This window comes from Delphinus delphis, chromosome 5, assembly GCF_949987515.2.
Source record: "Delphinus delphis chromosome 5, mDelDel1.2, whole genome shotgun sequence".
Taxonomy (NCBI): domain Eukaryota; kingdom Metazoa; phylum Chordata; class Mammalia; order Artiodactyla; family Delphinidae; genus Delphinus; species Delphinus delphis.
Genome location: NC_082687.1, coordinates 63239887 through 63251933, shown reverse-complemented (window position 1 = coordinate 63251933; position 12047 = coordinate 63239887). Strand labels below are relative to the sequence as shown.

At 37.4% G+C, this 12047-nt stretch overlaps 1 protein-coding gene across 4 annotated transcripts in view; it reads left to right on the top strand.

The window, feature by feature from the left end:
• Nucleotides 1-10261, top strand: part of LOC132425944 (RE1-silencing transcription factor-like) — a 191574-nt gene extending 181313 nt beyond the window's left edge. For all 4 annotated transcript variants that reach the window (XM_060012461.1, XM_060012460.1, XM_060012463.2 and 1 more), the window contains one exon: nucleotides 3309-10261. In XM_060012461.1, the coding sequence (XP_059868444.1) occupies nucleotides 3309-5257 (1949 nt within the window). In that variant the 3' untranslated portion in view covers nucleotides 5258-10261. The remainder of the gene's footprint in view (nucleotides 1-3308) is intronic.
• The last annotated feature ends 1786 nt before the right edge of the window (nucleotides 10262-12047 follow it).

Genomic DNA, 12047 nt, shown 5'->3' with positions numbered 1-12047 from the left:
TCCCTCTGCTATATTTTGGAAGGGTTTGAGAAGGATAGGTGTTAGCTCTTCTCTAAATGTTTGACAGAATTTGCCTGTGAAGCCATCTGGTCTTGGGCTCTTGTTTGTTGGAAGATTTTTAATCCCAGTCTCAATTTCAGTGCTTGTGATTGGTCTGTTTATATTTTTTATTTCTTCCTGGTTCAGTCTCGGAAGGTTGTGCTTTTCTAACAATTTGTCAGTTTCTTCCAGATGGTCCATTTTATTGGCATATAGTTGCTTGTAGTAATCTCTCATGATACTTCATATTTCTGCAGTGTCAGTTGTTACTTCTCCTTTTTCATTTCTAATTCTATTGATTTGATTCTTTTCCCTTTTTTTCTTGATGAGTCTGGCTAATGGTTTATCATTTTTCTTCTCAGGACTACTCCTTTTAAGATTAAAAAAATATTTTCTTAAGCAAAAATTATTTTCCCCTCGCCAAATACTTGATGGTTACTATGGAGGCACTTTTTTTTTTTTGGCTGCACATCCTTCAGGATCTTAGTTCCCCCACCAGGGATTGAACCTGTACCCCCTGCAGTGGAAGCGCAGAGTCCTAACTGCTGGACCACCAGGGAATTCTGTGGAGGCGCTGTTTAATAGCTGGGTCATTTGACACATTTTATGGTTTGAGAGTCTTTTTATGAATTTTAGATTTTTTTTTTTTGGCCACTCCAGGCAGTATGTAAGATCTTAGTTCCTCCACCAGTGATCGAACCCGTGCCCCTTGCATTGGGAGCTCAGAGTCTTAACCACTGGACTGCCAGGGAAGTCCCTAGAATAATTTTTTAATAATTTTTATTAAGGTTTAATTTACACATACCAAAATGCACGCATCTTAGGTATATGGGGCAGTGACTTTATGTTTTCTCTTGTTTGACTACACCATCTAGGTGGAGACATGAAATGTTTTACCACCTTCAGAAAAGTTCCCTCCTTACCCTTTCTAGTCAGTACTCCCATAGTCCCCCCTCAACTGATACTCTGACTTACGTTAAGAAATGTAACATCTTTCTGTAAAATATTTTTGAGATAGATTTCATGCTGCATTTTCAGAATTCTAAATTTATTGCTGAGTAGTATGCCCCTGTTACTCACTAATTAAAATTTCCCTTGTTACTCTTTCTGGGCTCTTCTTGATAAGCATGTGTAAAGCTTGTAAAACTCCCTTTTTGAATTTGCCTTACATCTATAAATTCATTTGGGAAGAATTAAACAGACATCTGACATTTATAAAGATGAAAAGCAGGTAAATTTTACCAGAACTGGAAAAGGGAATTAAGTTAAAACTGTTGGTACAGGGCAAAAGAATTTTCATTTAGCTAGGTATTAATAAGCTAAACTTGATGAATTGATTTTCCAATACAAGAAGGATTTGATGGCAATAAAGCAAAAATGGGGGTGGGGTGAATGAATCAAATAAATGATGTCACAGTTTTATACAGACTCCTAGGAACTCCCATTCTCTGACCGTTTCACAGGTGGGGGCTTGCATCTTGTTTGATTCTGGCTGTGAAAATACTCTCATTCATTAGGGCTTATAAAATGATGACATTTTCTTTATAATTCTTTTAAGAGCACAACTATTTTCCTGAAGAGATAAACTCCATTTATCAGCTGTTTGTTTACTCAAAAGTAGGATTTATGTACTAAGGCAGGATAGGCACATGAAATCTTCCCTTTTGTTTACCTATTCTAAAACTTACCAGTTCATTCCAAAAGTGATGCATTACAGGTAATGTGTATTGACTGCTTGGCTATCTATCCTTTGCTAAGAGCTCTATGTGGATTAGATTACTTATAGTTCACAACACTTAAGAATATTTTACAGATGAGGAAGTTGAGCCTTAGAGAGTTTTCAGTACCTTGCTCAAGACTTCACAGTAAGTTGCAGAGCCCATATTTGATCTCCGCACGTATTTTTACTGTAGGACAAGTTTTTAACCGTTATGTCACATACCTTTTCCCCATTCTGTATCTATATATGTTAAGTAAATGTCTCCATTCAAGTCATTCAATGGAGAGGACAAGATAGGGCGAAGTATAGAGTGATGTAGCATATTGTTAGAAACCTCTATTTATGAATCTGTTAGTGGATTAATAATGGAAAAGAGTTGTCCAGTTAGCTGCGTTTACAATCTGACATGGGCAGATAAGTTTTTGTTTTGTGATCGAGTATTCTATCATCAGACATTTTTTAATCATGTAAAGCTCACCATCTACATGGTTTTACTTCATGTCTGAGTAGTTTTGCTTTATGAAAACATTAAATAAGATTTGATGTGAATTTGAGAATGTTTGAGAGATGAATTTTCATAAATGTCAATTTCCATTTTTCTGCTATGCATTCCATTGGACCAGTGGGGTATGGATACCATTTGGTAATATTTGCTAGAGTGTGATCTAGATGGGTATGTATTCAGATAGAATGAGTTAATCTTAATGCCTTTAATTTGGGGGTTGGGGGTGGGCTTCTAGTCTTGTATGTACGTGTGATTACTTTCTTTGCTAATTTTATATACCATATATATTTGTATGCCCCTTTTCATTTACCTAGTTTCTTTGCCCATTCTTTAGAAGAAGGTGGGAGAAAATCAAGAAAAGATTTCTGACTTGTTATATTTTTGCTGCAGAATAGAAACTCCAGCAGTGAAAAAGTTTGCTAAGTAAAACTTGACTCAGCTCTTGCCACGATGCACAAAAGGGTTAAATTTAAAGGAAAATCCTTTTTGCTCCCTGAAGACAAAGCATTCTTTTAAAACTTTCACACAGAAGGTCTGGGAGTGTAGCCTAGAGTGTATAATATTTCTTTTGAAGTCTCAAGGTTTATCTGAACTGTATGGGATTTTTCTGTTCTATTCCATTATACATTTGTTTTAACTAAACATAAAAACTTTAAAATTATCTTATCTCTTTGAGTGCCTTTGCCCCAAAATTAACATCAAGAGCCCAAGTCACTTTTCCAGTAATTGTGTATTTCTTGATGAATCTGTGTCCTTTATTAGTGCTGGAGAGCCCTAGCTTGATGAACTTTTTTGAAGATGGTGATTAACTGATATAATTATTCTCCCATTTGTTATGAGAATCAATGTCAAGAGATAGAGGAAGGATATACAAATAAATATGGTAAATGTAATTTGCATGATAAAGTCTTCAAGAAATAGTTTTGGTGGTTTTTTGTTTGTTTGCTTTTTTACATATATCCAATTCCTTACAAGTATGCTTGAGTAAATCTTGAATTCATTTCTTAATGTATGCCTTCTGCAACGTCTCTCGTTTACCTTCAGGTGAGAAGCCATTTAAGTGTGACCAGTGCAGTTATGTGGCCTCTAATCAACATGAAGTAACCCGTCACGCAAGACAGGTTCACAATGGGCCTAAACCTCTTAACTGCCCACACTGTGACTACAAAACAGCAGATAGAAGTAACTTCAAAAAACACGTGGAGCTACATGTTAATCCACGGCAGTTCAACTGCCCTGTATGCGAGTACGCAGCTTCCAAGAAGTGTAATCTGCAGTATCATTTCAAATCTAAGCATCCTACTTGTCCTAATAAGACCATGGATGTCTCAAAAGTGAAGCTAAAGAAAACCAAAAAGCGAGAGGCTGACTTGCCTGATAACAAAATCACCAATGAGAAAACAGAAACAGAGCAGACAAAAATGAAGGGGGATGTGACTGGGAAGAAAAACGAGAGGTCTGTAAAAGTGGAGAAAAAAGATAATGTTTCAAAAGAGAAAAAGCCTTGTAGTAATGCCTCAAGCCAAGTGACTACGAGAACTCGCAAATCGGCACTGGAAGCTAAAGAGATGGATGTGCACCCAGGAAATAATGCAGAAAAAAGCTGTAAAAGCAAGAAAAGCAAAAGGAAGACAGAAGCTGAAGCCCGTTCCTTACAAGAACGTGTGAATGATGAGGAACCTGTGACAAAAAAGAAAAAGAAGGCAGAAAGCAAATCCAGAAATAGTCAGGAAGTGCCGAAGGGTGACAGCAAAGTAGAGGAGAATAAAAAGCAAAGTAGTTGCATGAAAAACAGTGCAAAGAAGAAAACTCTGAGAAGTAAATCATGTAAAAAAAGCGGCAAGCCTGCTCAGAGGAGGCCCACTCAGATAGAGCCTCCTCCTCCCACGGAGTCTGCTGAGGGGGGGCCTGTTCAGACGGAGCCTCCTCCCGCTGCCCCCCCATCTCCTCCCCCTCCCCTTGCCCCCGAGCGGCATGCTGAGGTCGAGGTTGTTCAGAAGGAGCGGCGGCCTCCTCCCCCTCCACCCCCATCTCCTCCTCCACCTCTTTCCCCCGGGGGGCATGCTGAGGTCGAGGTTGTTCAGAAGGGGCCTGTTCATGCGGAGCCTCCTCCTCCCGTGGAGCCGATCCCCAAAAGGTCTCCTCACAAAGATAATGGCAAGGAAAAGTCCAACATGCAGAGTGAAATGGCACAGAAGGAGCAAGTCCTTATTGAAGTTGGCTTAGTGCCTGTTAAAGACAGGCAGGTTCTAAAGGAAAGTGCCGGTGCACAGGATCTCTTACCACCATCACCACCTCTGCCAAAGGAAGACTTAAAAGAGGAAGAGTCAGTAGACCAAAAATTAGTCCCTGCAGGCGAAGGACATAAAGAAGCTCCTCTTCAAAAAGTGGAAGCAGAAGAGGCAGATAAGAGTCTAGCTGGTCTTGCTGCTGTTACCAAGGCATCTGCCAGTATTTCATCCTCTGAACAAAACTTGAATATGCCAGAAGGTGAAACTTCAGATGGTAAACGTCAGGCTGACGCTATGCTTTGTGAAATGAAGATGGACGCTGATGAGAAGAAAACAGAGAATCCCCCCGGCAGAGACTCGGCGGTTGAAGAACCAGCTTCACCACCACTTCTTCCTCTACCGCTAGAAAAATGTGAAGCAGTGTCCACAGCTACTGTGGCATCACCTCCTGTCACCGTGGCAGTAAATGAGTCTCAGGAAATGGATGAAGACGAAGGCATCCACAGTCATGATGGAAGTGACCTAAGTGACAACATGTCAGAGGATAGTGATGACTCTGGATTGAATGGGGCTCGACCAGTTCCACAAGAGACTAGTAGAAAAAATGGAAAGGAAGCCTTGGCAGTCAAAGTGGCCGAGGGAGATTTTGTTTGTATCTTCTGTGATCGTTCTTTTAGAAAGGAAAAAGATTACAGCAAACACCTCAATCGCCATTTGGTTAATGTATACTTCCTTGAAGAGGCAGCTCAAGGGCAGGAGTAAATAAACTTTGGGCAAGGCTTCAGTTCTTAGTTTGTAAGGTCTGTGACATTTTGTATTCATTTGTAGTAATAGACAACCTTTTGTTTTTAAAATTGCTTTAATTAGTATCCAATCTTGATTTTTAAGTGGCATTCTTTTCCTTAGGAATCCGTGTACCTATTGATGTACACATTTTAGCAAAGCCAAGGGAGTTAGTGTAATAAACCAGCAGACATCTAAATCTATTAGCTTTTGCTTTTAATTGAACCCAGAAGGCCAAGGTGGTATTAGAGCATTCTATCGATTTGTTCAGCTATAATTTGTGAGTTTTTTCCTCATGTCTATCTTCCTGTTTCACGTTAGTTTATTCTTAGTTCCTTGTTTAGCTCTGTAAAAATTAGCATACTTAAATAGCAAATTACTTGAAGAATTTGCCTGCTTTATATAAAGTTAGCACTTTAAAATTGTTTTAGAGATGAGAAGAGACATTTAAATTGAAGAGAAATTCTCCCAACAATGGATGTTATATCAGTCCAGGTATTTACTTCCTGAGTTTTGATCAGTATATGTGTTTTGTGTATGTCAATCGTCATAAAAAGTGGTTTTGGTGGGTTTTTTTTTTTTCGGTGCTTTAATGCCTTAAGATGTTGCACATTGTTGTTTTTAACCTATGCAGTTAAATTTTTTCTAGAAATAGCATTTGTGTTGTAACACTTTATATCTATATATGCATGTTTATTTTGACCTCTTTGGAGGGATGCTTAAGTCTTGTTTGCAAAAGAGCAGTTTTCTTTTCCCCTGCTGCAATTGTCTTTTTTGCAGAATATTAGTCTGTTCAAATTTGTGAGCAAATGAAAGATGCCGGTTCAGTCCATTGATTTTGATTTTAACATCTTATATCTATGCCAGAATCTGTATTTCATATAAGTTATTTATTTTAAATTGATGTGGTGAATCACAGCTCTCAGTTTGAACTTTACAATAAATAAACCACTAGGCTCCATACTGAATGGATTTTTATCTCAAGTACCAACCGTAAGTAAACTTTTGGCCTGTTTTAGTAGATTTGCTTCCTAAATGTATGGTGTTAAATCGTATCTTAGAGGAAAACCTCTTCTCATAGATGGTTGGTGTATTTATGGCTACTCCGCTGAATAAAGAACTGTAATTTTTATCTGGAAGCTGCAAATCTGGAATTAGGAGGCATAGTTACTCCTTCAAGTTATACAGGATTATCAGTTTGTGAGATTCCAAAGCCATAGCAATTATGTGGAAAACCTAGGATGAGAAAGGGTAGTATGAGTGCTGGTAGACCAGCTGCTACTTCCTGTGAATTCAATGAAAAAGGCCTGGTGAAAGTTAAGTTCAGTCCAGATTAAAAAATCATACTTTCTCAGGGATGTCCTGGCTGTTCCCGGGACAGCCTTTTTCTACAGGTGAGGCCTCAAATGAATAGAAGCTATTCTGGTGTTCCTACAGGACCACTTTGTATGGAAAAGAGTATGTACCCCATATTTGTTAGTTGGTTCTTTGGCCAGTCACCAAAGAATATGAAAGACTCTAACATAGGTTTTTTTCCTTGCTGATAAGTTATTCATTACAGTAAAATAAAATATGATCCCAGTAGGGAACTTTGATTCCGATCCTCCCATGTTCTATTCTGAAGTAACCACTTTATATTTCATTTATTTTCTTTTGTCTGGTGATCTCTGAGGCAGGTTTCAGAGTTTGGCAATGCAACATGAAAGATTAGGAAAAGTATTAAAGTGTGGGTAGAAAACTTATTAACCTGAGAGTGAAATTTAAGGTAAAAGACATTTGAACCTTGGAATTGGCTGGGAGGCCAAAGATTTAAAGAAGCAGAAGATTTTCTCAAGACATGAGTAAGTTGTTTGTTACTGGTGTGTGTTTTGTTGAATTGTAGGTGAATTCTCAGCTCTGACAATCATTGTCATACAGATCAATCTGCAAATATTTATGTTTTAAAACTTAAATTATAAAGCTAGTTAAACCTTTCTAACAACTAGATTTAATATTCATGGATACATTTTATGTTAAAAAGTTACCTTTTACAGTACATATGAAAATATTTGTGTTAAGTTCAAATTGGAGATTGGGAATCAGTTTGGGGAAGAGGTTTTGTGGATTCTTTGACACTTCAAAAGAAAAAAATATGACTTCTGGGCAATTGGACTAATTTTCTTATTTAGATTTAAAACTAGAATTCCAAAAACAAAAATGTGAAGGAAATTAAAACCCCTTATTATTAAAGTGATCTGTGAAAACATTGTTACTGGAAATTGAATGAACTTGAGGCCTTTCCTCCAGAAAACAAGGACTTGATTGTCAGGCCTATATTAGGTTCTGAACCTTAATGCCATGTATTTGTTCTTATTAAAAATTGTTTCATTGAAAAGTATATTAGTAATATGAACTTCTGGTCTAGTTGGGAGTTCTTCCATTTGAAAAATGTGCTATTTGCATGAGACTGTTTGAATCTTTTTGTTTTCTCAGTTTCCCCTCCACTGGATAGGATTGAAGCTAGACTTTTCCCTTTTGATAACAGAATAAAAAGTGAACATCTTGTTTATAAATTGATGTTTAGTATTAGAGTGAAAGTTGAAATACTTAGAATACATTATAAGCCTAATGCTAGGTAGCCTTGTAAAAATAGATCTCTTTTAACTATCTTCTGCACCTATATTCACATTGCTTTTCAAGATATTTTAAGTTATATTTTTTTCCTCTTTTCAGAGCTGCTTCTTTGGGGCTCTTTTTTTTTTTTTAAATTGAGGTGTAATTCACAAAGGGCTACATTTTATTGATAAGGCTTCTTATAACTATTGCTAGATGTTTTGCTCTAGTCTTCCAGGAAGGGCCATTTTATTTTTTAGAGTCATTTCTAAAGTCATGTGGTCCTTAACTTTGGGGACTCTTGCATCTGAGTGCTAATTCAGATTTAAGCCTAAGTAACCTCATTGCCTCTCACCCCATGAATGTTGACAATGGATGAAATACTTTGCTGTAGTTCTGGACTAAAATGCTGGGGAAGAAACTTAATTTTCTTTTTTGCACAAATCAGGAAAACAGCTACTGTGCAGAGTTTCCTTTTGACCTCAGCAGATGAACTGGACTGATAGTGTTAATTCAGATTTAAGAAATTATCTGAATCTTGGTTTGAGTTGATTCAGGATCTACATGCAATATTAACTAGATCGGATACCTTTTATATTTTCACATGTATGCATAGGCTTTCCTCACCCTCATCAACATCCATTAGTTATTGAACTTTGTGAACTGGCATTGAAACATTACAACAATGTTTTGTTGCACCAGTTTTGTAAAGTTTTACAGTGCAATACCTGTTACTTTTCAGAGACAAACCAAAGGTTAATTTCTCAAGGATCTTGCTGTTTGCTTTAGCAGCATTTGATGGAGTATCTTTTTTATATATATATACATTTGTAATAGATGAAAAATAAACCAGATTGCAAATCCTTTTTTTTTTTGAAGCAAACCATGTACCAGGTTTTTGGTCCAAATTGTGTAGGATAAGTTAAATTGCATTCTATTAACCCATATGAGTGTATTTCTGTATGCATAGTTATGTTGAAATAAAGTTTTAAAAAGCATTTTATGCCTTTGTTTATTTTTGGTACATCAAATGTCAAGGAAGCCAAATTTATTTGACCGGAGCTGCAAGTGTATTAATAATTCTCAAAATATTTTCCCCCTGATAACCTAGAAGTAGAAAGGTTGTGGAAGTCTTTATTTGGGGTAAACAATCCAGTGGGTAGTAGTCCAAATCCTCTCTTCCTATAATCTGCATTCTGGGAAGTGGATGTGGAGGTAGGGGAGAAACAACCTGAAGACAATTTTATAGGAAGTTTTATGCGGTAATATTTTCCAAACCACAGGTCCCCTTAACAGTTGTAATATACACGTCCATTCTCAGTAGCAGGCCTGGTATCAGTAAATTTTCACGCACAATTGGAAAAAGATGCATTGAAGGGAAAATAAGATTAAGTTACATTGAGTGTTCACTGAATGCTAGGGCAGTATTTTAAGGATTTTACTCTACTAGTGGAAGTCTGAGATGAAAGTGAAATCCAAGGGAAAGTGATAAGCCATACTGTAGTAAGGTTCTGCTTCCTTTGTTAATGGAAATAAACAGTTGTGCTTTATGTTGAAGGCTTAGGTATTTTTGGACTTGAGAGAAAAGGGAGAGTGAGTTGGAGAAACATCAGAACAACTGGATTGCATTCTGTCCTGATGTAGCAGGTGACCTAGAAGATCGTGAGTCAGGAAAGAATGCATATTTTTTGTTGAATTGATGAGTGATTCACCCTCTTTCCCCTCCTGCAAGACTTTATCAGCGAAAAGCAAAATGAATTTCCACCATTTATTTTATTGGCATGGTGGAATCGATAACAAGTATGAAAATTTCTGCCTAACTAAGGATATATGGGGAGTTTATCACGAATATATAAATGTTATTGATGTGTGACTTGGTTTGTTACCCTCAAGTTACAAGTGTGTTTGGTTACAAGTGTGTTTCTCCAGTCCTTTGCTACTCCTTTCTCAGTCATCCATTTTACGTTTACCCTTTGGCCATGCTTGTATTCTGCTCATGTCTCACTAAGGGCTTGACCCTAGTTTGTAGGCAGAGTTAACGGTACGATAGTATGAGCTCCCCTCCAAGAGTACTTCAGAGGTCTTGTCTTCAGCTCCATAAGAGCAGGTTGGTGAAGATGCTAAGGATAATGTACTGATCTCTGGTAATCGGGAAGTTTCAGTGTCACAAAATGCCTTTTTAAAGGATTTTGATGCTTGCTGTACTAAGTGCTTGGTTGGCCTTGCAATTAGAGCTGGTTCACGATGGGCCTCTTACTACTGTAATTGGGCAAATCATTTTTAACTTTACTGAACCTGTTTCTTCATCCAGAAAATGGGGGCATATGGTACTTCTATCCATAGAGTGGCTTTTGAGTGTTAAATGCTTTTGTTGGTTTTTTAAATATTTTTTTTGTCTCTGCTGCATGGCTTATGGGATCTTAGTTCCCCGATCAGAGATTGAACCTGGGCAATGGCATTGGAAGCACCGAGTGCGAACCACTGGACCGCCAGGGAATTCCCGAGTGTTAAGTGCTTATTAAGCACTTAGCCTAGTGCTTGGCATGTAGTTTTAGTATTAAGACCTTTTCCACTAGATAACAAAGCAAGTAAGTATCCTTAAATATATAAAGTGCTTCCTCTGTTTGGCATTGATTAAGTTGTATAAGCCACCTGCTTCTCTTCCATGTCTTGCAAAATAGCTTTTAATGTTAAAGTAGTATGTGGGTTTTTGTGTCAGATGATATTGTAATCTCCACTAGAGTCAGAATGCTTTTGTATTCACTGCTTTACTCAAGTACCTAAAACAATATCTGGCCCTTAGAAGGGCAAATAGTTGATTGCCCAGGCCAAGGATTGTGTTTGTGGTGTTTTTCTGTGTGTGTGCTTCTCCTTAATTTCAACTAATTAATATACAATGGTCGTTTTACTGTAACTTAAAAATTCTGGTAATACAGAAATCTTGGTTCATAGACGTCGGTATTGTCTGGATGCATTAGCAAGGCAAGGAGGAGAGTTCACTCAAGTAGCAGGAAATAGCAAGTCTTGAGAAAGCGACTTTAAGAAACAAATGTTTAAACTTACAGAGAAGTTGGAGCAGTGGTACCCTGAAATCTTGTGTACCCATTATTTGGATCCACCACTCACATTTTGCCTTCTGTATATTATGTGTGTCTTATGTGGTGGACCCCCAGAAATTAAGTTGTAGGCATACCCCTTCATCTCTGAATACATCAGTTTGTATCTCCTAAGGATAAGGGCATTCTCTTGTACAATCGTACTGTAAAAATCAAATTCAGGACTTTAAAGATTGGTGTAGTTCAGACTGTGCCAAATCGCTTAATACTAATCTTTAACAGTCTCCCTGTTCCTAATCCCTCATTGTATTTAGTTGTCACATCTCTTCAGTTTCCTTTAATTTGGAATAACTCCTTAGCATTCGTCCTTCACAGCATGAAGAGTTGGAAGCTGTTTAAAGAATGCTCCTTAATTTGGATTATTCTGATTGCTTCTTCATGCCTCAATTCAGGTTATGCATCTTGGCAGGAATAGTAAGTACTGGTGCATTACGTCAGAAGACACATGATGCCGTTATTGGTTGTGTTAATTTTTACTATTTGGTTAGTGTGTTGTCTACCAGATTTCTCCACTAAGTTATTATTTATACATTTTTATACATTCTGTGGGATGATATAGCGAAATTATCTTCAACAAACCCAGTGATTTTAGCGTATATTGATTTTTTGCTTGAGTCAATTATATCTTTTATGGTAACTGATATTCTCTATCAAAAAGAGCTTTCTTTCCCCTTTCCCCATAGACCCAGGTTCTTGTTTCTGTGTTATCTCACAGTCATTTGTTTACCCCCATTCATCCTGTGGGGTTGGGGGAGGGTGCCCTTTCAGGCTTCCTAAATGAGACTCTCGTGAGACTATTACACTGAACGACTGAAACTCAGATTTATCACATTTCTCTCTGCTTATCTTGTAACAGTGCTATAAAATTTATGAAAGCTTGATGGAATGCCTTAAGGATTAAGTTGTGGAAATTTACCAGTGGTCAAGATTCTACCACCAGAAGGGGCAATTTTAGAGAACAGAATCCTAATTCTTATATTGATTTCGAAATACCACACCTTTCATTTCATTTTTTTTTGTGCTCTAATTACTTTTTAAAGATCACATAATGCACGTACAAC